Source organism: Dendrobates tinctorius, unplaced genomic scaffold (genome assembly GCF_039654945.1).
Source record: "Dendrobates tinctorius isolate UK_male_01 unplaced genomic scaffold, ASM3965494v1 ptg000223l, whole genome shotgun sequence".
NCBI lineage: Eukaryota > Metazoa > Chordata > Amphibia > Anura > Dendrobatidae > Dendrobates > Dendrobates tinctorius.
The window spans coordinates 21,212,013-21,239,267 of record NW_027361890.1 but is presented as its reverse complement, the minus strand read 5'-3'; the positions used below and the strand labels follow the sequence as shown (position 1 = coordinate 21,239,267).

At 43.3% G+C, this 27,255-nt stretch overlaps 1 protein-coding gene across 2 annotated transcripts in view; it reads left to right on the top strand.

Annotated features, from left to right (window-relative positions):
* The first annotated feature begins 5,413 nt into the window (after nt 1–5,413).
* SNTA1 (syntrophin alpha 1) overlaps nt 5,414–27,255 on the top strand; it is a 138,206-nt gene continuing 116,364 nt past the window's right edge. The window contains exon 1 of one of the 2 annotated variants that reach the window (XM_073555386.1): nt 5,414–5,516. Coding sequence is in view for 1 of the 2 variants with exons in the window: in XM_073555385.1 (XP_073411486.1) it covers nt 17,228–17,483 (256 nt within the window). In the remaining variant the exon portion in view is untranslated. Of the gene's footprint in view, nt 5,517–17,150; nt 17,484–27,255 lie in introns of those variants that run through there. The other variant, XM_073555385.1, reaches the window with a different exon arrangement.

The following is a 27,255-nucleotide window of genomic DNA, read 5'->3' as shown; positions in this document are numbered from 1 at the left end:
TGAGAGGATGTAGTAGATCTGTGTGGGAGGACGTAGTAGAGCTGTGTGGGAGGATGTAGTAGAGCTGTGCGTGTGGGAGGATGTAGTAGATCTGTGTGTGAGGGAGGATGAAGTAGATCTGTGTGGGAGGATGTAGTAGAGCTGTGTGCGTGTGGGAGGATGTAGTAGATCTGTGTGTGAGGGAGGATGTAGTAGAGCTGTGCGGGAGGATGTATTAGAGCTGTGTGCATGTGGAAGGATGTAATAGAGTTGTGTGTGGAATGGAGGATGTAGTAGATCTGTGTGGGAGGATGTAGTAGAGCTGTGTGTGTGTGGGAGGATGTAGTAGATCTGTGTGGGAGGATGTAGTAGATCTGTGTGGGAGGATGTAGTAGAGCTGTGTGCGTGTGGGAGGATGTAGTAGATCTGTGTGGGAGGATGTAGTAGATCTGTGTGGGAGGATGTAGTAGAGCTGTGCGTGTGGGAGGATGTAGTAGATCTGTGTGGGAGGATGTAGTAGAGCTGTGTGCGTGTGGGAGGATGTAGTAGATCTGTGTGTGAGGGAGGATGTAGTAGATCTGTGTGGGAGGATGTAGTAGAGCTGTGTGCGTGTGGGAGGATGTAGTAGATCTGTGTGTGAGGGAGGATGTAGTAGAGCTGTGTGCGTGTGGGAGGATGTAGATCTGTGTGGGAGGATGTAGATCTGTGTGGGAGGATGTAGTAGAGCTGTGCGTGTGGGAGGATGTAGTAGAGCTGTGCGTGTGGGAGGATGTAGTAGAGCTGTGTGGGAGGATGTAGTAGAGCTGTGTGCGTGTGGGAGGATGTAGTAGATCTGTGTGTGTGGGAGGATGTAGTAGATCTGTGTGGGATGATGTAGTAGATCTGTGTGGGAGGATGTAGTAGAGCTGTGTGGGAGGATGTAGTAGATCTGTGTGGGAGGATGTAGTAGATCTGTGTGTGTGGGAGGATGTAGTAGATCTGTGTGGTAGGATGTAGTAGAGCTGTGCGTGTGGGAGGATGTAGTAGATCTGTGTGGGAGGATGTAGTAGAGCTGTGCGTGTGAGAGGATGTAGTGGATCTGTGTGGGAGGATGTAGTAGATCTGTGTGGGAGGATGTAGAGCTGTGTCTGTGTGGGAGAATGTAGTAGAGCTGTGTGTGTGAGAAGTTGTAGTAGAGCTGTGTGTGTGGGAGGATGTAGTAGAGCTGTGTGGGAGGATGTAGTAGAGCTGTGTGGGAGGATGTAGTAGATCTGTGTTGGAGGATGTAGTAGATCTGTGTGGGAGGATGTAGTAGAGCTGTGTGCGTGTGGGAGGATGTAATAGAGTTGTGTCTGTGTGGGAGAATGTAGTAGAGCTGTGTGTGTGAGAAGATGTAGTAGAGTTATGTGTGCAATGTCCATGTACTAGAGCTGTGTCTGGGTGTGTAGAGATGTGTTTGCAGTGTCCGTGTCGTAGCCTAGAGCCATGTATGCATTTAGTGGAGCTGTGTGTGAACAATGTGCATAATGTAGTGTTGTGAGGGCAGGGTATATGTAGCAGTGTTGTCTGTGTAGTGGGCATGTGGAGGAACTGGTGTGCAATATTCCCACAGCTTAGTTGTACATATACAGTGGGTACGGAAAGTATTCAGACCCCTTTACATTTTTCACTCTTTGTTTCATTACAGCCATTTGGTAAATTCAAAAAAGTTCATTTTTTCTCATTAATGTACACTCTGCACCCCATCTTGACTGAAAAAACAGAAATGTAGACATTTTTGCAGCTCTGGATGTAGAATATGAGCTACATATATTAAAACATAAATATAATATGAGCTACAGATATTACACATTGCCACCACATCAGGGTAAAGAATATGCTACAGGAACCATATCTCTCTATAAATAATGATGTCTGTAAGCATTTGGCCACTAGGTGGTGCTGTTCTTTTGTTTCTTTTTCTGTCACTATGGCCATGTGAGGGGCTTGTTTTTTTGCGGACAAGACACCAAACATATGGTATGTAGAATTTTTTTTTAAGTGGTGAAATAAAAGTCCAAAGTTTGAAAAAAAAATTAAAAATGGCGCCATTTTCCGAGACCCGTGGCGTCTCCATTTTTCATTATCTGGGGCTGGGTGAGGGATTATTTTTTGCGTGCCAAGCTGACATTTTTATTGATCCCATTTTTTTTAGATACGATCTTTTGATCGCCCTTTATTGCATATTATTGCAATGTTGCGGCAACCAAAAAAATGTAATTCTGGAGTTTTGACTTTTTTTCTCGTTACGCCGTTTGCCGATCTAATTAATTCTTTAATTCTTTTTATAACTTGATAGATCGGGCGATTCTGAGCACGGCGATACCAAATATGTGTATTTTTGATATTTTTTATTGTTTTATTTTAAATGGGGCGAAAGGGGGGTGATTTTAACTTTTATTTTTAAAAATCATTTTTTTACTTGCTTCAATAGTCTCCATGGGAGACTAAAACCTGCGATCATCCGATCGCCTGTGCTACTCATTGAATGTTACATAGTAACATAGTTATTAAGGTTGAAGGGAGACTTTAAGTCCATCTAGTTCAACCCGTATCCTATCCTAACTTGCCCTAACATGTTGATCCAGAGGAAGGCAAAAAAAAACCCATGTGGCAAACAGTAAGCTTCACATTGGGGAAAAAAATTCCTTCCCGACTCCACATATGGCAATCAGACTAGCTCCCTGGATCAACACAATATTAAGGAAACTAGTGTATATACCCTGTAATATTATACTTTTCAAGAAAGGCATCCAGTCCCCTCTTAAATTTTAGTAGGGAATCACTCATTACAACATCATATGGCAGAGAGTTCCATAGTCTCACTGCTCTTACAGTAAAGAATCCGCGTCTGTGAGTATGCTTACATCCGTAGAGGATGCCCCCTTGTCCCCGTCACAGGGCTAAGAGTAAAAAGATCATTAGAAAGGTCTTGGTATTGTCCCCGCATATATTTATACATTGTAATAAGATCACCCCTAAGCCTTCGATTTTCCAAACTAAATAACCCCAAGTGTAATAACCTGTCTTGGTATTGCAGATCCCCCAGTTCCCTAATAACCTTGGTCGCTCTTCTCTGCACCCGCTCCAGTTCAGCTATGTCTTTCTTATACACCGGAGCCCAGAACTGTACACAGTATTCTAAGTGTGGTCGCACTAGTGACTTATATAGAGGTAAAATTATGCTCTCCTCATAAGCATCTATGCCTCTTTTAATGCATCCCATTATTTTATTTGCCTTTGCAGCAGCTGCCTGACACTGGCCACTAAATGTGAGTTTGTCGTCCACCCATACACCCAGGTCTTTTTCAGTGACTGTTTTGCCCAGTGTTTTACAATTAAGCACATAATTATACATCTTGTTCGTTCTACCCAAGTGCATGACCTTACATTTATCCCCATTAAAGCTCATTTGCCATTTATCAGCCCAAGCTTCTAGTTTACATAAATCCTCCTGTAATATAAAATTGTCCTCCTCTGTATTGATTACCCTGCAGAGTTTAGTGTCATCTGCAAATATTGAAATTCTACTGTCTATGCCCCCTACAAGGTCATTAATAAATATGTTAAAAAGAAGCGGGCCCAAAACTGACCCCTGTGGTAACCCACTGCTAACCGTGACCCAGTCCGAGTGTGCTCCATTAATAACCACCCTTTGTTTCCTATCCCTGAGCCAGCTCTTAACCCACTTACACATATTTTCCCCTATCCCCATTGTTCTCATTTTATGTATCAACCTTTTGTGTGGCACCGTATCAAAAGCTTTTGAAAAGTCCATGTACACCACCTCAACTGCATTCCCTTGGTCCAGTCCGGAACTTACCTCTTCATAAAAGCTTATCACATTAGTCTGACATGAACGGTCACTTGTAAACCCATGTTTATATTGGGTCATAAGGTTATTCTTCTCCAGATACTCCAGTATAGTATCTCTTAGAAAACCCTCCAGGATTTTACCCACAGTTGAGGTTAAGCTTACTGGCCTATAATTTCCAAGTTCAGTTTTTGTCCCCTTTTTGAATATTGGCACCACATTTGCTATACACCAGTCCTGTGGTACAGACCCTGTTATTATGGAATCTTTAAAGATTAAAAATAATGGTCTATCTATGACTGTGCTTAATTCCTGCAGTACTCGGGGGTGTATCCCATCCGAGCCCGGGGATTTGTCAATTTTAGTGATTTTTAGACGCCGCCGTACTTCCTGCTGGGTTAAGCAGGTGACATTTAATGGAGAATTTTTATCCCTGATCATGTTATCCATCATGGGATTTTCTTGTGTAAATACTGTTGAAAAATAGTCATTTAGCATATTGGCTTTTTCCTCATCTACCATTTCACCCAGACTATTTTTAAGGGGGCCAACACTATCATTTTTTAGCTTCTTACTATTTATGTTCTTAGAGAATATTTTGGGATTATTTTTAATCTCTCTGGCAATGAGCTTAAGCTCTGCTATGTGTAGCTAAATTGATAATCTGCTATGAGCTCCGGTGACAGAGTGGTGCTCATAGATTGGCAATGACTACCTCAGGGGTCTCCTGCAGACCCTGAGTTGTCATGCCAACCCATCAGTGCCCCATGGTCACTTGACATGGGCACCGATGTTCGGGATTAGTGACGCGCTTCCAGCACGGCCATGTTAAATGCCCTGTCGGACATTGACAGCAGCATTTAACATGTTAACTGCTGCGGGTGGATCGTGATTCCACCCTCGGCTGTTTGGAGCACACATCAACTGATAAAATTAGCTGACGTGCTGGAAAACATGCGCCATAGGTAGTGAAGGGGTTAAATGGCCTTGCCACCTAACTTAGGATAAGAAGCCAAACCAGAAACTCCATTTTCAGACACACATTTCAAGGTGTTGGTCCCCATCAGTACAAAGCAGGAGAGCTGGTTTAGCTGGGTGAGAGGCCTCTAACAGCAAGGCTAAGGGGTACAGTTTCTCCATGTGGAGAATGCCAAGTGGCATAAAGAAATTTATAGGCCATGCAGTGATCTTTTGGGGATTTAAAAAGCAATGAATCATCTGTCCTTCCTCACTTCAAATCCACCATGATCCTCCTCTGATATTTTGCAGGGGCTCATATACTTGTTTTTATATGAAGTCAAAAGATTTCTACAGATTCAAATATCTATTGGTCCGATTTATAATTTGTGATTATTTTTAAAGTTTCTTTACTTTTTTTGACTACTGGTATGATGTTTTTTTGTACCAAATTTGTCAAAATGACGCACGGAGTTCATGAATTTTGCACAAAATTTAAAAAAAATGTTGGCTTTGATTCATGATTTGAGTTTTTTAAGACACTTTTCTTTTTTGTCTTCTGGTATTTGTTGTTGTTGTTTCTTGTGCCAAATTGTTCATAATTAAGCACAAATGACTTTTTTTTTACCTCTTCTCACCATTCAGGCTTCATAGATTCAGTAGAGGATCAGAACCAGACGACATGGGGCTTGTTTGTAGGATGTATCCATTGAACAAATCAGTCTTCGGAGAAGCTGAACACAATAAGGTGGTTGCTTAATTTTTTTCATGTTTATTTAGGCTCATTTCATTCTTGCTTTAGATTAACAATGTTTATTACAAATTATTATAACATGTTATAATCTTTTCCATATTCTACACTGTTAATGGACATTTTGGGGTACAAAGTCAGGATGTGGTACATCACAATACTGAATTTAGGTTTCGGCAAGATTCTATGGCCGAACAACGCTAAGGACAATTGCATATAGAGACGCATTCATCACCTTTCTAGCCTGCACCCTATGCATTATATAGCCCTATTACCACAAAGTGGGCCATGGTAACAGAGCAAGTACTCACATATATGGATGATATAAATGGATGATGCTGATACTTGACCCCCTTTGGCCTTCCACCCTACTGTGTGACTACTGCTTTTAGCAAAATGAGTAGTTTATTGCCATAATAAAGAGATAATAGAATGTAAGAAGCCATTATGCTACATGGGCAGGATTAGCATCGAACTGGAGAAAATTGGGCCATCCAAAGAAAGTCACCCTTCATGCATCCATGTAGAATTAATGCGAGACAGGACAATGTCTGCAAAAGGGTTTTTTCATTCTTGTTACTTGTTTGGGAGTATTTTTGGCTTTTGCAGGTTTCCCTGTTTGGAATACATTTAATGTACAAGTCAGATCAGTTTGGGATCCCTTTAAAATGATCAAAGTGGGAGCGGATCAGGTGTGTTACCAAGCCAAGTTACCTTGAGCAGCGGGCCATGCAATGTGATGATCCATCCTAGGTCACCCGCAGGTATTTATTTCTAGGAGGGTATGGACGTGCACCATGCATCTTACCATCTTAATAACATCAGTCTGCTGCTGTTGGGTTTTTCCTGGCTGACTATCAAAAATGTGGGGCCACATTGTCATTTCTTTTCACAATCATAAAATATGGATTCCACTACACTGGTGCCCTTGGAGGCCTCATTCAGATGTCCATTTTTACGTATGTGTTCTGCCCATATTTTTGCATTACTAACTTGGCCCGTGCAAAATTTTCGCACATTGGTCGTTGGGGCGCAGGCAATTTCAGAAAAAGCAAGCTGGTCAAATGTAAATGTATTTCATGAGCTGATGAACACAGACAGGTATTTATATATGAAGATTTGTAATACAATAAATTGTTTTGATAAGTAGAGGCCAAAAAATGTTTTCCGGTTGAGGTGCCACCTGCAGGTCATTGTGTCTTTCTGCAGGTTTATGAAAATGAATGTTTAAACTGTATTTAGTGATAAAATTGTGAATGTGTGGTTTGTTTGGTTGTTTTCTTGCTGAAGGGGGCAAGTTTACCTTTCAAATGGGGTAACATGTGTGGTGGGGCGAAGTAATCCCCGAAAAAGCAGTGCATGTATACAAATGTGTTGGTAGTGTGCTTTGGGGTACTGTGGTGCCACCTGTAGGTCATTTTTCCTTACTGCAGGTTTATGAAAATTAATGTTTAAACTGTATTTTGTGATCAAATCGTGGATGTGTGGTTTGTTTGGCTATTTTTTTTTGCTGAAGGGGGCAAGTTTACCTTTCAAATGGTGTATCAGTTCTGTGTGTGTGGGTGCAGTATGAACGGGGATACAAAGGAATCACTGAAAAACAGTGCTTAGAAATAATAGAATAGATTCACCTATTCCTAGTCTGTGGGGATGTTTACTTGTTAATTTTTTTGTCTGCAAAAGGACCCAGAACAAAGAAAGACAAAGCCATTGTTGCGGATCAAACTTTCCCATGTAAGTCAATGGCCGTGTGTTTGCCATCGTAGCACTGTCTGCTTTGTACTGTTTAATGGGTAAGAAAAGATTGGATTTTTTTTCATACGAGACACATGGACCAAAATGAAAATGAATGAAAATTCTACTTCTATGGGTGCGAGTGAAACTCAGATGTCATCCCAGTGCAGTTCGATATACGGTCATGGAGGAGATAGAGAAATGTTTTCTCCATCTCCTCCGCTCCTGTGCAGCGATCCTTTCATACAAGAGGATTGGAGCACAGAGCACTGACACTCGGGTCATATTCAAATGAATAGAAATAAATTGGCGTTTATTCCCAACGCATTTCTAAGTTCGATGGACCTTTTCCTTAGGAGAACCACAATAAAGAAACTTATGATCTTTATTGTGGTTCCCCTGAAGAAGAGGTCCTTTCGACCTAGAAATGCGTTAGGAATAAACTACAATCTATTTCTATTCATTTGAACCCTGTGATCTCCTTACCAGCAACGCAGCACACCCGCATTTCTTCTTGTACATTATACAAAAATTAGGGGTTGTCCCCTTTCAGAAAACTTTGTTCATAGGTTGCAGTAGTTGTAAAAAAAAATAAACAATAAAACCAAATATCACTTACCCTTCCAGGTCCAGCACTGGCTGTCCGATGCGGTCCAGGTCTCTGTTAGGTTGCAGTGTTGACGTCACGTCAACATGCTGCAGTAAATCAGCAAAGTAACTTTGCCCGTGTAGATGGCATGAGTCGCTGAACTCGCTGAATGACTGCAACGCTTATATGACATCAACATTTCAGCCAAAAAATAGAGGCCAGGGCTGCAGAGGAGAGGTGGCGCTGGACCAGGGGAGGGTAAGCATTACTTGGTTTGTTTTTTTCATAGCTACCACATCCTGTGAAAGAAAGTTTTCTGAAAGGGAACAACCCTCTTAGCTAATTTATACATAGTATGCATTGCTAGTAAACAAATGCAGTAATGAATTCAATGAAATCTATAAAACATAAGTAAAAGAGCGTCGGTACTGTAGAATCCATATATTTAAGTAAATTAAAGGGAATCTGTCGCCTATCAGCTGCCGTCACCGACATCAGGGGCTTATCTACAACATTCTGTAATGATGTAGATAAGCCTCCGATGTAGCCTGAAGGATAAAAAAAAAGGAGTTATATTATACTCACTCAGGGGCGTTCCGTGTCTGGTTTTGGTCCGATGGATAGTCCGGTCCGGCGCCTCCCATCTTCTAACGGTGACGCCCTCTTCTTTCCTTCCCGTCGTGGCTCCAGCACAGGCGCACTGCTCTGCCCTGTTGAGGGAAGAGCAGACTCCTGCAGTGCGCAGATGCTGGGAGAAGACGTCACAGCAAAGAAGAAGACGTCACCGTTAGAAGAAGGGAGGCACCGGACCAGACCGTGACACCCATCGGACCAAAACCGGACCCGGATCGCCCCTGGGTGAGTATAATCTAACTCATTTTTCTTATCTTTCAGGTTACATCGGGGGCTAATCTACAGCATTACAGAATGCTGTAGATAAGCCACTCATGGCGGTGCCGGCAGCTGATAGGCGAAAAATAGAGTGACAGATTCCCTTTAATAAAAAAGTAACCTGGGTAAAACCTATAGCATCATCAGATACTGCCATGAGGGGAAGATCCTTGAATCCTTCCCACCCTATATATATCACGTGCTGATTTTGTTGCAGATATACCCTATAAAAATCCACTGCAGGGAGAAAAGTAAAAGCAACCTGTCACCTTGGAAATTGCTATTTACCTACAGTCAGTGCACACAGCACCGCTCTCTGTACTGTGCTGTAAGCATGCCATGGCACTTTGATTGACAGCCGGCTTTGCAGTGGATCTGTGCACAGCGATCTATCGCCAAGGTGCCAGGGCGTGCTTACTGCACAGTACAGAGAGCGGTGCTGTGTGAACTGACTGTAGCCAAGCTGGAAATAAGTTAATGTTTTCACTATATATTAAGTGGTGACTGTAGATGCTTCTTCCGTCACCTCGATGACAAGCAGCTGCAGGGAGAATATTAATTTCTCAGCTTGTAACTTCTGCTTTAGTAAGGCAGCCAGTCATGGCTGAAATGCTACTTACCTGCAGATTACTACTCTATTCACAAGTAAATACCGATTCTGCACTTGACAGGTTTAAGTTTCTGCATTTAGTGCAGGTAAAGGTGAGGTCTCCTTTTCCTTTGAGCTGGATATCACATTTGAAGAGCTCCTCACTTTATGTCCATGTTTGGGATCCGGTCCTCCTCAGTCCTTATTCACACAGGTTTAGGTCTCATACGCACATCTGAGTTTTGCATACATGAACTATCCTTTATATTTTTTGCAGATAGAAAACATATTCATTATGGCCTTTGACTAGTGATGGGTAAAGTTCTGGGTTCGTGCGAGGACTCTGAACACAGACTTCTTATGGAAGTCCATTTTACTGTTTGATTTTGGCAGCCCAAACAAAGCTTTTTGAAAGGATTTAGCGTAGTCAATCAACAAGCTTTTCTGGTGTGGGCACTTCCGGCCCCATCACAGTCACTGACTGTGATTTCCCAATGCAGTATGTAAAAAGAAAAAAAAATGATGTCGGGTCCCTCTATTTTGATAACAAGTGCAGGTAAATCAGACAGTTGTGGGCTGCAGCCCTCATCTGTATGATTTATCTCAGCTAGTTATAAAATCTAAAGGGGCTGCCACGCCATAAAAAAATAAATAAAAACGGCATGACAACCAGCCAAGGTAAAGCAGACAGTTTGGGGGGCTGGTATTCTCATGCTGGTAAGGGAGGGTCCATGAATATTTGTCCCTCCCCTGCCTAAAAATAGCTTGCAGCCGCCCCAGAAGAGGTGCGTCCATTATATGCGTCAATTCTGGTCCTTTGCCCGACTCTTCCCACTTGCCCAGATGCATTGGCATGCGGGGTAATATTTTGGGGTTGATGTCAGCTATGTAATGTCCGCTGACATCAAGGCCAGAGGTTAGTAATGGGGCAGCGTCTATCTGACACTCCCATTACTAACCCTGTAATTGAGCAGTTAAAAAAAAATAAGTCACACAGGAAAAAAATACTTTACTTAAAATAAAGACTCCCCAACACTCCCTCTTTTACCCATTTATTAATTAGAAATAAATCCAGGAAGTTTTGATGGTAAACCAATAGTGAAATGTCCCACGACACCCATCGAATCCTATGGAGTCTTGTTCTGAGAAAGTTCTCAGAAAGAGACTTCATAGTTCACTCACTGTCAGCAGCAGACATGGAAATTCTCCTGCTCCTGCCTGCCGCTGGCTGCGAGGAACCCTATTGGACCTCATTCTGAGAACGTTCTGGTAGACGCCGCTCCGTTACTAACCCATGGGCTTGATTTCAGCGGACATTACACAGGTGACATCAACTCCATAATCCCATTACCTCTATTGCCACCCTACTAGGGCAATCGAACAAAACCCAAGACAGAAACAAAAAAAATATTAAAAAAATACCCTGCTGTAAGTAAATAAGTAAAAGCAATAATGCATTGGGTACTTAGTAAACACTGTTTTTGATTTAAAAAAAAGCGTAAAAGCCATCCCCCGCCAATGTCAAGGTGTACCCAAGTTCGGAATTGTCCTAACCTCTAATATTAAAACCTTACCGGGCATCTTATTAATGTCCGATGTTAATTATGACTTAGCAGGACCGGATCCCAAACATGGACACACAGTTAGTGAGGAGCTTTTCAAATGTGATATCCAGCTCAAAGGAAAAGGAGACCTCACCCTTACCTGCTAAATGCAGAAACCTAAAGCTAATCTGAAAGAAAGGAGCTGGAGTCAAGTTGGTATGCATGCAAAATAGCATCTATCTATCTATCTATCTATCTATCTATCTATCTATCTATCTATCTATCTATCTATCTATCTATCTATCCCATATCCTAACCAAACATACCCATGCCAAAATCAGGAGAGGAACAATCAGAGGAAAAATATAAGGGTGTGTGCACATGCTACGGATTGTCCTGCGGATTTATCCACGCGGATTTGACAAAAACTGAAGGTAAATCCGCAGGTCAAAAGACCTGCAGTTTTTCTGCAGATTAGCCTGCGGGTTTCCTCTGCGGTTTAACACCTGCCATGAGCAGGTGCCAAACCGCAGCGGAATCTGCACAAAGAATTGACATGCTGCGGTTTTGAAACCGCAGCAAATCCGCGCGGAAAAATCCGCACTGTCTCCACAGCGGTTTTCATTTTCCATTGATTTTAATGGTACTGTAGACCGCAGCAGAAACTGCTGTGGATTCGCAGGACCAAAACCGCTGCGGATCCGCAGCAGAATCTGTAGTGTGTGCACACACCCTAATAGAAACACGTCCCCACTTCTGGATTTATCACCTACTCCTGGTTTTGGCTTACAGCTACTGAGGTAAAATACTGACCAAATACTGAATGTGTGCACATGGCCTAATAGAAACAAGTCAGCACTTCTGTATTATCACCCACTCCTGGTTTTGGCTTACAAATACTGAGGTAAAATACTGACCAAATACTGAACAGTGTGCACATGGCCTAATAGAAACACGTCACCACTTCTGTATTTATCACTCACTCCTGGTTTTGGCTTACAGATACTGAGGTAAAATACTGACCAAATACTGAACGTGTGCACATGGCCTAATAGAAACACGTCACCACTTCTGTATTTATCACCCACTCCTGGTTTTGGCTTACAGATACTGAGGTAAAATACTGACCAAATACTGAACAGTGTGCACATGGCCTAATAGAAACACGTCACCACTTCTGTAGTTATCACTCACTCCTGGTTTTGGCTTACAGATACTGAGGTAAAATACTGACCAAATACTGAACGTGTGCACATGGCCTAATAGAAACACGTCACCACTTCTGTATTTATCACCCACTCCTGGTTTTGGCTTACAAATACTGAGGTAAAATACTGACCAAATACTGAACGTGTGCACATGGCCTAATAGAAACACGTCACCACTTCTGTATTTATCGCCCACTCCTGGTTTTGGCTTACAGATACTGAGGTAAAATACTGACCAAATACTGAACAGTGTGCACATGGCCTAATAGAAACACGTCACCACTTCTGTATTTATCACCCACTCCTGGTTTTGGCTTACAAATACTGAGGTCAAATACTGACCAAATACTGAACGTGTGCACATGGCCTAATAGAAACACGTCACCACTTCTGTATTTATCACCCACTCCTGGTTTTGGCTTACAGCTACTGAGGTAAAATACTGACCAAATACTGAATGTGTGCACATGGCCTAATAGAAACAAGTCAGCACTTCTGTATTATCACCCACTCCTGGTTTTGGCTTACAGATACTGAGGTAAAATACTGACCAAATACTGAACGTGTGCACATGGCCTAATAGAAACACGTCACCACTTCTGTATTATCACCCACTCCTGGTTTTGGCTTACAAATACTGAGGTAAAATACTGACCAAATACTGAACAGTGTGCACATGGCCTAATAGAAACACGTCACCACTTCTGTATTTATCACTCACTCCTGGTTTTGGCTTACAGATACTGAGGTAAAATACTGACCAAATACTGAATGTGTACACGTGGCCTAATAGAAACACGTCACCACTTCTGTATTTATCACCAGCTCCTGGTTTTGGCTTACAGCTACTGAGGTAAAATACTGACCAAATACTGAACAGTGTGCACATGGCCTAATAGAAACATGTCACCACTTCTGTATTTATCACCCACTCCTGGTTTTGGCTTACTAATAATGAGGTAAAATACTGACCAAATGCTGAACGTGTGAACATGACCTAACAAAGTGGCACATTGAGCTACGCTCTTACCTCATCTCAGCAGTTCAATAACCGTCACAGGTCACTGTGTTATGCTGTTTCTGTAATTCCCATTCATTTCTATGAGAGTTACACAAACCGTGGAGCTCACCATGTAGTTGCTATACACTGTCTGGGACCTAGACACAGTTATTCCTATCTTGACCATAACTCTTAAAAATGGCGATAGATTAAAAAATCCCATTTGCCCATTGACATTACTAATGGGATTTTCTGACAAATATATAAATACTGTAACAGTCGGAGTCACTGGTGGACACAAACAGAAGAGCGCCCCTGTGCCAGAACAGTGTATGGGCCTTTGCAGTCCAATAACCCATCATAATGCACAATTCCCCCAATGATATGTCCGCCCTGGTCGGAGTACCTTATTAAACAAATATGCTTAACAGTGAAGAGTCCCCTTATCGACAGTTTCCCTATATACCAGTTGTGAATGTCAGTTTTCACCCGGAGCGCCTCCATAAAAGTGACAGCTGACAGTCAGTTCTTAGGCCTCATTGAGACGTCCGTGGATCTCGGCCCTCAATGTCTGCAGTGGCTACAGCCAGTACATATATTTCTATGACGCTGTCATGTTCTGGTCTGGAGAGCCATGGCCATCATCCTGTGCATGGTAACACAAAACCCATAAATAAAATAGTAAAAAAAAAGACACCATAGTGTGGAAGAATAATGGCCGTGGTGTTTATTTAGGCTAACTGAAAAGTCCATTAAAAGATTTAATAAAGTAATAACCAATAGACCAATAAATTAATCCTAATACTAAACCAATCCACACAGAAAGCTGGGCGATTTTCCCTCAAAACAACACAACAAAGGAGATAAACAGTAAAAAGGGGGAGGGAGGGTGGGATCGTCGTTCTTCTGACAGGATAATGAGATAACCGGCAGCACCTCAGATTTTTATACTTTTTTCTCTTCCTGGTCTTTTTCAAAGCAGCCAAATAAAACCATGAAAAAGAGCGCCAAAACCCACCAGCTAAAAGTGGAAGTAACCTGCTGTGGATGTGGCTTACTGCTTGACCTTTTCACCTTCCCTCATATGAAGGAATTAACTCTTAAAAACCAAAACCTAACAGAAACCTAATACCCATATAAAATTAAGCTAGGGTTTGTGTTGCTGTGAGCTCCCCCTTACATCTGCGCTTCAGGGGGGGCTACCATTAGCGGTCAGTGCTTGGACCAATTGGCATGGATGTCTCCATGAGCTCTAACAGTAACAGCAAGACAGTACCTAGCAGTGACAACAAGTGTTATTCCCTCAACCAGTGATAATCTGATTTCCCCTATAAACCAACAGTGACATCAAAAGTGCCCCTTAATGGTGACAGCCAGCTAACCCCTCCCGACCGTACTAGTCAGAGTTCTCCCATCAATGGCTTGTGTGCCCATAAAAAGTGAAACCCAGAGTTCTTCTAAAAACAGTGAGTCCCACATTGCTCCCTCTTTACCCCAGGTAGATTTCCCCCTATCACAGGGAGGACACGGTCAAAGCTATTTAACCCTTTGCTAGAACAGAATGAAATGACCTCATTACTCACTCTGATGCCAGTTTCAGGCCCAGATGGATTCATCAGTATTCTGTGCAGGGCTCTCCTTCCTGTCTATGTATAGCAAGAAGTCAGTGGACCAAGGTCATTTAACCCTTTCAAAACCCTAGTTACATATTCATGCAGATGAAAGTCTCTTTTCTTCACACTGTCATGCATATTTTAATGCCTGAAATCACTTTTCAACTGATTTCTATCCATGGTTTGATACTTGTGTATTTGTTAATTAACTCGTTACTTCGGCCTCAGATTTCTTTTGTAAGGCCGGGGTCACACTTGCGAGTGCAATGCGAGAAACTCGCATGAGTCTCTCGCCTCAATACCCGGCACTGCCGCCGGCGGTAAGGATCGGAGCGTTCAGAGCAGCATAGAAAGACATACAGCCACACACTCCGGCCCTGAGTGCCAGCGGCAGTGCCGGGTATTGAGGCGAGAGACTCGTGCGAGTTTCTCGCATTGCACTCTCAAGTGTGACCCTGGCCTAATTGAAAAAAACTGATCTATTTTCATCAATGTTTTGGACCGGACTTTCACCTACGTTTGGTCAGTGTTTCAGTTTTAGGTGCAGTCAGACTGTCGCATTACTTGAGTGAGGAAAGCATTGCAATCCATGGACTGGCCGGCAGGTCCTCCTGATCTGAGCGTGACATCATGTATTTCTATGCAGCTGTCACGCTCCGGTCCGAAGAGCGAGAAGGCCAGTCCGAGGACTGCGATGTCATCCTCGCGCGAATAATGCGACAGTCTGACTGCACCCTTAGGCTACGTTCACACGTAGCGGACCTCTCGCGGATGTTACCGCGAAAATTCCGGAATTCCGTTCTGCGGGAAAATCGCATTTTAAATTCCCACGATTTTCCGGCGGAAAAACTAGCGATTTGCAAGCGTAATTAGCTTGCAGAATGCTAGCGTTTTCCAAGCGATCTGGAGCATCGCTTGGAGAACTGATTGACAGGTAGGTCACACGCGTCAAACATAGTGTTTGATGAGTGTGACCAACTTTTTACTATTGAGGCTGCCTATGCAGCATCAGTAGTAAAAGATAAAATGTAAAAAAAATAATAAAAAAATAAAAAATATTGTTATTCTCACCTTCCGGCGTCCCGCGCAGCCTTCCCGCCTCTCTCCACTCCCAGTACCAGTAATCCTTTGCGCGAATGACCGCGAGACATTGTGCTCCCACGAGACTTCGACGTCATCGCGGTCATTCTCGCAAAGGATTACTGGCACTGGGAGCATGGAGAGAGGCGGGAAGGCTGCGCCGGATGCCGGAAGGTGAGAATAACAATATTTTTTATTTTTTCTATTTTTTTACAGGGATATGGTACCCAGAGCCCGGAGGACAGTCTCCTCTCCTCCGGACCGTGGGTACCATCTGCATATGTTCTGCTTACTTTTCTCATGGTGTGCACAGCCACATGTGGAAAGTAAGCAGAGCAATGCATTCCTATGGGTGCGGGATTGCCGCGATTCCGCTAAATTAATGAGCATGCTGCGTTTTTTGCCGCTAAGCGATTCCACCGGGGGAAAAAACGCAGCATTTGCACAGCATTGCGGAATCCCATAGGAATGCATGGGATGTTTATTTTTCGCGGCAAAATCGCGCGTTTAAAACCGCCGCGAAAAAGCAAAAAAAAGTGACGTGTGAACTCAGCCTTATTATCATTATTTTGTCACGGATTTGTTTTATATGGCAAAAAATAATAAAATAAAAAATGGCAAAGCTTCTTCTACCCATTAAAATGTTAAAAACCAGACAGGACACTGAATGCACACAGATGGCATCCATGTGCTTTCTGTGGTTTTCACAGACCCCCAGGTTTGTGTTGGGGATTTTAAGAAATTGACATAGCTCCAATTTTATTGAGGCTGCACGTCTGCAAAAAAACACAGACACGTGAACATCTCCATAGATTATAGTGGGTAAATGTTCTTTTTGAAAAATATGAATGAAGCTCGAATGTGAAAAAAGGCCGTCTGAATGAGGCCATTTACCTCACACCAAATTGCCCTGAATTGACCTCATTTCTATCAAGTCTGCTTTTTCTATATATCCGCAGCACTAAACCAGGGCTTAAAGTCTCTAAGTGTTGGTCTTTGATCTCACCACTTTGATGCCAGTTTTCACACTTCATAACTTTGCATTTTATTGAGTTCTATGCAGCAGCCTTCTCATAAAATTAGTGGCCTGAAAATAGTAGCCCATGAAAACATACCCAGATTAATGCCCATTTCCTGCCAACTGAAACCTGAAATATTAGTTTCCTACAAGTCATCCGCTTTTTAGTATCTACGTTCTTCAGAATTTGAAACTAAAAAACTGAGGGAATGAGAAACTGTATCGAGAAACTGAATAAGAAGTCAACTCCAGGAGTGTCAGAGCGTGGGTGTGGGACTGGGTGGCAATATTTGGGTATGGGAGGATAACAGGGAGGCTCCAGTATGTGTAGCACCAGCCCTGGGAGGTCTTCCTCCTGTCCTCCCTCCCTCCACCCTCCCAAGCCTGAGAGGTTCCCCTCCTGCTTCTCTCCTTCCAGCAGTCCTCTCCAGGCAGAGTGACCATGGCTTCCCCTGCCAGGGCTCACAGGAGTGGGCTGCTGGAGCTCAGAAGTCCTGGAGAACGCTGGCTCAGGATACTTCTTTTGCTTGGGGAAGAAACTCTGAGCTTCACTCCAGAGCCAGAGCCTGGGGCCCCAGAAGAGAGAGCAGTGAATGGGGGCGAATCCACAGGGGGTGTCCCAGAGTCAGTGGTCAACCTGCGCAGGACAGTGAGGGTGGTCAAGCAGGACGCAGGGGGATTGGGCGTCAGCATTAAGGGTAAGTGCGCTCTGTCACTTGCATGTGTGGGCTGGAGTTGGAAACTGTCTACAAAGATTTAACGAGTCTTTAATTCCTATTTTTTATCGTGACATTTCGCCTATATAAAATGCCGTAAACGTGCGTTACAATGAAATAGTATATGTCTAAAAATCCATAATATACAAGAATTTGATCAAAAAGGATTAATCATCCTGACTTTGTTGTTATATGTGAGGTGATCCCAGAAAAGACCCCGATATGGGGTATATGGGGTGCTGTTTTCCTGCAGTGGATACATATTCGCTGTAAATGCTGTATAAAGCTCAGGTGTCCCAATAATGAATACCAGTCTGACTGTTCCCAAATCTCCAAGTTTACACCGGGCAAAGGAACATGACAGCTAGCGTTCCTAGAGATCCAGGCTTTTATTAGACTTAACTTTAGAGCCCAGGCGGTTTATGGAAGTGAAATGATATGAGCAGGCAAGCACTAATATAACACACAGGACTAAGGTCGAATATATTGGTGCTCTACATGTGTATAAAAGAACAAGGACATGTTGTTCACCAAAAGGAGAAGAAAACCCAAAAATTATCTTCATCATTAAAGCTTCAGTGTATAAACCTGATTTGCTGTGGATCACAAACCTGGCTAGTCAGTTCTGGTTGACTTCTTCCAAGTTATTGTCCCTAAAGGTCCCGCTAAACATATTAGTCAGCTGTTGCCAATCATTTGATCGACTCTCCCAAAGCCAAGCACTCCTGTGTTTTCTATGAAAAAGCCGCTGCAAATATCATCTTGGCAGCAGCTCATCACCCCACCAATGAAAAGGATATGGCAATTGAATCCCAGTGTGGCAATCCTTCTACCCCCACTTCCCCCCAGCATAATCTTTCTGGGGAGAGTTGAGGGCCTCATACACATTAGACAATCAGCTGATCCTGACAGTACTGACGGGTTCGGATGACTTCCTTTAGTATGCAGTCCTTAAGGGATCTCACGTCACAGTCACATACAGGTTGAGGCCATATGTCATGGTCCCGTCATAGACTGAGATTTTTTAGCATTACATCAGGAAAGCAATGAAATTGAAAGATGTGGACTCCCTCTAATTCTTAACCCAATCGTGAATCTATGGTGTTTATGTGTCGATAATATTTCTAATAAAAAAAATCACTCTAAAAGGTGTGCTCCTCCTGCTCTTTGTATGCACGCAAGGATTTGAGGTCCTGCCACTAACATTAATGAGTATCACACGAGTTGTGCGGTCACTCAACCTGTTCTACAGATCCCAAAAATATATCTAAGAAAGGTTCTCATTGTTGAAAAACCACTTTAAAGGGAATCTGTCACCCCATTTTTGGCCTATAAGCTGCGGCCACCGCCATCAGGGGCTTATCTACAGCATTCTGTAATGCTGTAGATAAGCCCCCGATGCAACCTGAAAGATAAGAAAAACAAGTTATATCATACTCACCGGGGGGCGAACCGGTCTTGGTCCGATGGATGTCGCGGTCCGGCACCTCCCATCTTCTAGCGATGACGTCCTCTCCTTTGCTTCCCGTCACGGCTCCAGCGCAGGCATACTTTACCTGTCCTGTTGAGGGCAGGGCAGAGTAAAGTACTGCAATACGCAGGCGCTGGACCTCTCTGTTCTGGGCCGGCGCCTGCGCACTGCAGTACTCTGCTCTGCCCTCAACAGAGGAGAGCAGAGTGTGCCTGTGCAAGAGCCACGACGGGAAGCAAAGAAGAGGACGTCACCATTAGAAGATGGGAGGCGCCGGATCGGACCATGACACCCATCGCACCAAAACCGGACCCGGACCGCCCCTTTCAGGTTACATCGGGGGCTTATCTACAGCATTACAGAATGCTGTAGATAAGCCCCTGATGGCGGTGCCGGCAGTTGATAGTCCAAAAATGGGGTGAAAGATTCCCTTTAACTCTCTGAATGCACACCAAAGTGCCCAGCGAAAAGTGTTTCTGACTCGTAAAGCAGGTGAGCAAACTCCTTGCCATGTTGGTGCCCCAGTGGTTCGGCCAACAATCTTTCATTTTCTACAAGAATAGAAAATGATGTATAGTCATGTCAGCCTGAAATGTGGTGCCCTGTTTGCCCGGCTTATGGACTATTGGCTATAAATAAAGAGTAGGCCATTAGGAGCACATTCCTGCCCTGTCACTATCACAAGACTGCTGTTTATCAGGACTCTCAGGGGAAAGGGCATGTTTCTTGATAAATCTAATGCTGTTTTTGGAGTGGAGGAGGCGATCTTAATTTTGATATAATGTGATTGGCTCAGGCACTTACTAAACAGCTCAAGGTGATAGTGACAGATTGACAAGTAAGGGTATTCACTGTCAGCTGTGCCAGTCACAACCTCAGTACTGCCCAAGTGTGGACAATGAGGAGAGTGTGACTTCCATGACTGCGGTTGCGGGACATGTAAAAGGGGGCATGAGATGGGGCGCTTTTAGATCAGAGCAGCTCTGCCTTTCTGGTTGGCTTGGAGACTTCCCACACTGAGATATTGGGTATCCTGGGAGGTGTGGCACATGGACTACTAAAAAAACGAGTCGCTCATCTCATGTTCAGCAGCTCTCCCTCTCTCCCTCCGCCTCCTCCTCCACTACAGTTGGCACGCTGTATCCTTGAGGGTACCCCTGTGATAGCATTATTTTAAGAGGCCACAATTAAGTCGCTAATACTCCAGCGCTGGGCGCTAATCAGAAACTTAAATTTAACCCCTTTCTTCTCCGAGACCTCTTGTGCTAGGATTGGCTGCTTTTTGTTACATTGCAAGGTGAGGGTTAATCTCTAAAGCGTTGAGTATAGTCCCATGATGTCATTCCTTCTGTGGAAGGCAAGAAAATATTAGATTTTCATGTCCTAAAGTTCTGCTAAACAGGATTGTGTCTACATCTGCTGCTGTCGCCGGTATTGGAAGAGCCCCAAATTAGCCCACGTGCACCCAGCGGCGTGAATAGTATTCAGGTGGCCACCTAGGAAGCCTTGATGTGCCTACACACAGCGGTTTTGTGCCGTCTATTAAGATGTCTTCATTGTTTCAGAAATGTTGAAATTAGCACACCGCTAAAATATATCTGGTCTGTCTACATCTTCATATAGATGAGTGGAAGCACGAAACGCTGAAAGTCAGCGAAGATCACACCGAGGCCAGCAGAACATGCAATGTTTTATTCCTCTGTCGGGTTTGAACGGGATAAAACCCGAGAAAGAGTGAAACAGAGCAAATATGCAAATGACATCCTTGGTGCACCCTGGGTGTGGCTAAGTAGCTTGGTGCATGTTCATAGGAGCCAGCGCTGTCAATCAAGGAAGAGGGAGTCATAGCTATGAGTACAATGCGGTTGGAATGTGCACAGACCCATTTTGCCAGGCCAAGGGTGCACCGAGCATCTTACCAGCTTATTTGAGTAATGAATCATTTCAGGCAAATGGGTCACATAATGTTGATGTTCTGGAGAAAATCTCAGGGATGATAGTGACTTTCCCCCATACAGAGGATATCAGTTTGGCCGGTGTAGATTGTGAAGAAATAGAGAAACCATAGTTGGTGCACAGTCTGGTCTTGGTTCGTGAGTAGTGTCTTCTATGGAAGCAATACCCTTACCCGCTTTTTACCAAGCAGCATTTTGTTCAGTATTCTTTTAACACATTCGATATTCTAAAATATTGAGTGAATCGCCCCCTCTTAAACATTGTTTATTATCTTAATCTCTCCCGGGGTCTTCGCAGTCACTTTGTAAAGATTCTATTTAGGGACAATATGTAGACACATTACAAGTGAGTCATTCCGTTTCCCTTTTCTTCGTCATCGGGCCCAGACTACAGTAATAGTGCCTCAATGGTATTCAACACATCAAAAGTGCACTACTTTGTGCTCCATATGGTTCCATATATTGCCCTTCTAGCCCCCACACTATAGTATTGCCTCAGTCGCACCCCAAATAGTAATGCCCCTACAAAGTGAACTTCTGTTGTTACTTGCAATCCATCCTGTTGAATGGCTCATCTGAGAGAGTGGGAACCACTGCCAGTTTGGCCTTCTACTATTTAAAAGGAATTTGTCACCAGAGTTTTGCTACCTCATCTGAGAGCAGTATAATGTAGGAAAAGAGACTATGAATCCGACGATGTGTCACTTAGTTTACTGGGTGGAGCAGTAAACCCGCCCTGTTGTGAGTTCATTTTTCCCTTCACTATTGAGGTCTGATGAACTCCCTCCTCTGGTGAAGGAAGGTAGTAAGGCTGATTATCAAACACCTGGGCAGCTAGATGATGACTGGGTGGCTGGAATTGAGGACTGGATATAAGGCTGCCGACGCCCTTCTTCCTGGCTGGTGATTTTCCTGCTGGATTCTTGGAGACCAGTCTGATTCCTGCATCTCAAAGCTAAGTTTTTCTGCTCTGCTTTGTACTCTTCAGTTTTGTTTTTGTTTTGCCTTGTTTTTTGGGAGTTCTGCCATCCCCGGCCGGGGGTGAGCTGAATTCCATTTTTGTCTCTGATCTGTTGATCTTTTGCTCTGTCTTCAGAATATACCTGAGTGCTGATATAGTCTTTTGAAGCCTAGCGACTTCAGGGCCTGTTTTTCCTATCAGTCGGTTGGCTCATTTTGATAGCGTTTTTGCGGATGGCAGACAGAAGCTTTCCTATCCTGTCCTATGTAGTTAGCTTGGGCCCCATCATTTGCTCAACCTATCTTTCTATCTGTGTTAGTGTTTTCATCTTGCTTCACCGTCATTATATGTTGGGGGCTGCCTATTGCTTTGGGGTCTGCTCTGGGGCAGTTTAGTTTTTCCCCTTTCTGTCTTTAGGCTATCTAGTTCTCCGGCTGTGATCGAGGGGTCTAGGGCACCGTAGGAACCCCCCACGGCTACTGCTAGTTGTTGTGGATAGGTCCAGGGGTCTGCAATCCGATAGCTGCCAACCTCTCTGGTTTTTCTGGACTTAGCTGGTATTTTGTTTTTTCCTTCTTCGGTGACTCATCATAACACCGCCCACACCAGGCTCTCAATGTACATTTTCTATTGACCGTGAGCTGCTTATCACAGAAGAAGGCGTGGTCGGACTAGCAGTCACGTGAGCATCAGTCCTGGCAGGTATTGACCTGGTGATAAAACCTTCATTCTAAGTAAACCACAACACACAGCTTAATAAATGACACATCATTGAATTCAGTGTTTCAGTTCCAATATTCTGCTTTCTTCAGATTTCATAGCAAAAGCCTGCTGACTGATTCCCTTTAAATGCAAAGGTGTCGTGAAAATAAGACAACCCCTTTAATTCAGCCCTAGATGCACTGTACAGTTTGTCAAGGACTCTCTCTTCTTTTTCTGAGCATGCAATATCCTGATATTGCCTTAACACATCAAGGAATCAATTTTGTCGGTGAGATGCCGGAGACCCAGACAGAAGCATGAAAGATATTGAGCTCGGGCAATTAGTGATTACTCAGGTATTGGCTGTCGTCAGCAATGGGAGAAATGACAAGCAACTGATATTGGCTGAATCTGAAATATTAAACTAAAGACAAATTTACACAATCCCGGGCAGCACTTAAATACAAATTGCAAATGTCAGTTTGTGTCTGCCTATAAATAATCGTTTTAGCGCATTTCAGGTCAGATTGAAGTACAATGGTTAATTTTTTGTTTGGACCTGTAGACATTTTTATACTGAAATATAGAAAACCAAGCTATCCCTTTAAATGTATCCAGCTGGCGGTATGAAAAAAGGTGAGCCCATAGGACTAAGCTACACAGATCTATAGTATTGAGGCCAAATAGAGTGGAAACATCTAATCACCCTACCCAGGTCTCACCACAAGAAGAGCAGCCTGTCCTTTGCTGCCATTACACCTGGATTGGCAGTGACATCATCAAGCTGCCATTGTTGGGGCATTGAAATCAAATACCCCTGATTGGCTGGGCAGGGACACAATGGCTTCCTGCTTCAGCGTCGTTTTTTTAACTCTGTGTGTGTCTGTTAGGAAACTTGCTTCCAGCGGGCCAGATACAAGAGCATATTTTACCTTGCTGTTAATGCTGCCCTGGGAAAAGACACAATAAAAAGACCTCTCAGTTTGGTTTACAAATACTGATACTAATAAGGCCAAAAGACTACCATCTAAAGTGGCCTTACAGCAACTCTTTCCGTATTTTTCAGCACTAATTGTGAGGGTAGAGATGCAAACTCTTGGTTTCAAGGCCAGTAGGTCAATGGGACCACCTTAAAGAAGCACTGCCATCAAAGTTTTTATCGTCTTAATATATTAAAGTTATCATATTACATTTCCCTGTGTCCTTCTCTTTTCCATTAGATCTATGACATCACGTGATTAAAAACCGACCAACTCAATCCATCTAAGCTCTATGTAGAAACAAGAGGTAAATTTTCCCTGCATGAGTCATTTTTAGAGCTGTAATACTACATCAGTGCACAGGAGAGGAGCAGAACAGCTGGGTCAGAAGTTGAAGGCTAGACCGAGCTGGGCTGCCAGAGATTTTGACATGAGTAGAATTATAGTTCTAATGATGACTCATACATAGACAAGAGACTTCTTGTTTCTACATAGAGCTTAGAAAGATTCCGCCAGTAAGTCTTTAATCACGTGATGTCACAGACCTAAAGGAAAAGAGAATAATGAGCTGGGTAGTAAGGTAAATGAGAAATTGGAAGTACACAGTGCTATATAATATGATTACTACAATGTATTAAGAGGATAAAACTTTGATGGAAGTGCTTCATTAAGTTGTGAGAAGTGATGCACCCTAAGTGACTGTGAAGGTTGTTCGCACCTATGATTATCCGCGAGTGTTCAGGGGTGGCAGTCACACACAGTCTATGGGGCTTTTCACATGACCATGACTTTTTCCTGACTGGGTGGTCTGCAAAAAACTCAGAGACACGTCCATTTTTGATTTGAGTTACATATCAAAATTACCCATGTAAGTCTATGAAAATGGCATTAATGTGTATTCTGTGTGCTGTCCATGATTAGCACTGTAATGGATAAGAGAAGCTTTTCAATATTTTTTCATGCAGAAACTTGGACCCCAAACTGTGAATTATACATGTCTCAATGAAGCCATAGGCTGGAGTCACACTAACCTGCGCAAAATACGCTCCGTAGTTTACTTGCGTAATATGGATGAATGACCACTAAATAGTGCTCCGTAGGCCATCCGTAAGCAAGGTGAGGTCGCGTATTTTGTGCATGTCTCCATCCATATGTAATCCGTGTGACATCCGTATGCAATCCGTATGGCGAGATTTTCTCGCAGCCTTGCAAAATGGACATTTAACGGTTTTGAGGCCTGCAAACAATTTAAATCATTAGCCTGCACCCTATTTAGACACTCAGAAACAGGTGGATGCCTACATTCTGTACATTTGTCACCTTGCTTTCACGAGGTTCTCTTTACCTGGCTTTTGTCACGGCGCTTTGGGCAACCATATCCTGTGATAGTGGATCCGCGGAGGAGGAGACGCATGTGGGTCCATCCACTTTTGAGGCAACGACTCACAAGAGGGCATTTTCACCGCCTCTATTCTTCTCTGCGGGAGCATCCGGAGAAATTTTACGAGTACTGTCGCATGAACATTGCCACATTTGAAAGACTCTTGGAGACAGTGCGCCCTGGGATAACCTTTCAAGACACAAGGATGCGCAAAGCCATAACTGAAGAGGAGCGACTTCTACTCACAATACGGTATGTACTACACAACCACATTCTCTATGTTCATAATGTGTGTGCTAAATTATGTTTTTTGCCCTTCTTGGACAAAGTTTAATGCCATCATCTTACTCCAAATATGATTCACCTGACACAGCAGAATGTTACATCTAATATGTCCAGCATATCACTTGGTCATAGAGCCACCAAATATGTGTGTGTTCTTCTCTCTCATTTCCTAACAAGTTTGGTCGGCATGTAACTGATTTTTTTTTTACTTTAGCCATTCTAAACATTACTATTTCTGTTGTTCTACAGCTTCCTGTCCACTGGCCTGTCTTTTGCCGCCCTCCACATGAGTTTCTCATAGGAAAATCAACCATTTCAGGCATAGTGAGGTCTACATGTGCAGAAATCTGGACAAGACTCCATCAAGTGGTCATGCCCGAGCCCAGGATGGAAGACTGGTTGAGGATATCAATGGACTTTGAGGAGGACTGCCAGTTTCCAAATTGTATTGGGGCCCTGGATGGCAAACATATCAGGGTGCGTAAGCCGCCGAACTCAGGCTCCCAATTCTTCAATTACAAACAATACTTTTCTGTTGTATTCTTGGCTCTGGTAGACCCTCAATACAAGTTTATAATTGTTGACATTGGGGCCTATGGAAGGACGGGAGACTCTAGAGTCTTCAATACTTCCATAATGGCTCGGCGGCTACGCACCAACCAGTTGGATCTACCACCACCACGCCAGCTACCAGGCTCCCCCGAACAATCAGTCCCTTATGTCCTTGTGGCAGATGAGGCCTTTCAGTTATCGCGCAATGTCATGAGGCCATATCCCCGGCGTAACCTTGACCACAGGCGCAGAATTTTTAACTTGCGCCTATCACGTGCTAGGCGACTGGTGGAGTGTTCCTTTGGGATTCTTTGTGCCAAATGGCGAGTACTCCAGTCTGCCATTCAGTTGAGTGAGCAAAATGTGAATGAAGTTGTGAAAGCCTGTGTTGTTCTGCATAACTTCACCAGGATACATGATTGCTCCTCCTCTGATGGTGTTGTGCGTAGGCCGGACAATGTGCGCAGGGTGAGACCACGTATGAACCCTCAACGTAGACCGCTCTCTGTCTGGCCTCAAAGTGCGTGATATTTTCACTAATTACTTTATCTCACCTGAGGGGGCAACTTCTTGGCAAGAGCATGCTGTGTCTATGTTATAATTTGTTGCTTTAAGTGTGTCAAAATATATATTACTCAAGCCTTTATGATTCTATGAGTGTTTCATTGCATTGGTTGGTGTCTGTTAGTATGTTGTGAGGGATTGTGAAAAATCACACAGAGACGTTAAGTAGAGTAGACAAATATTTAGTTTTGCCTTTTTTTTTCGCTTAAAGGCAAACATAATTTTGCCATAAGACAAATTTGGCAATGGCCAAAATGACCCTTTGTGCCTTCTTTAACTTGTTGTAAAATGAACATTACATAACAAAACAGCCACAAACATTAGGCAAAAACAACATTGCTGCATCACTAGATTAACCTAGATTTGCCAACAAAAGGTGAGCTCCATCACCAAAATAAAGGCAACAAGATAACACTCACATTTCCTCATAATGTTAGCCAAACATAGAAAGATTCCACCATGACAGGCAAGGCTACCTCACAGCTTTCACACAGATATTGCCTGTCTGTAGAACAGACAATATTTAAGCATGCTATACCGGAAAGGATGAAAATACAAAACTCACTTGTTAAGACATAGAGAGAGTGGGTTATTCTGAATGCTTGTCGCCTAGAAATTTTGTACTAGAGATTGCTAACAAAAAAGGTGACTACTTAACTAAGGCGAGCACGCCTTTCCTAGGCGTTAGCAAGTGAGTAATGTATTTTCATCCTTTCATTTTACAGCATAGCGCATTTAAAGATTCTCTATTCTACACACATGTAATATCTGTCTGAAAGGCGTGAGGTAGCGTTGCCTGTCATGATGGATTGTTTCATACGTTTGGAAAACATTGTTTTAAAATGTGAATTTTAAATTATGTTCTAAATGTTGGTGAAGGAGAACACCTGTTTTTTCATTTAT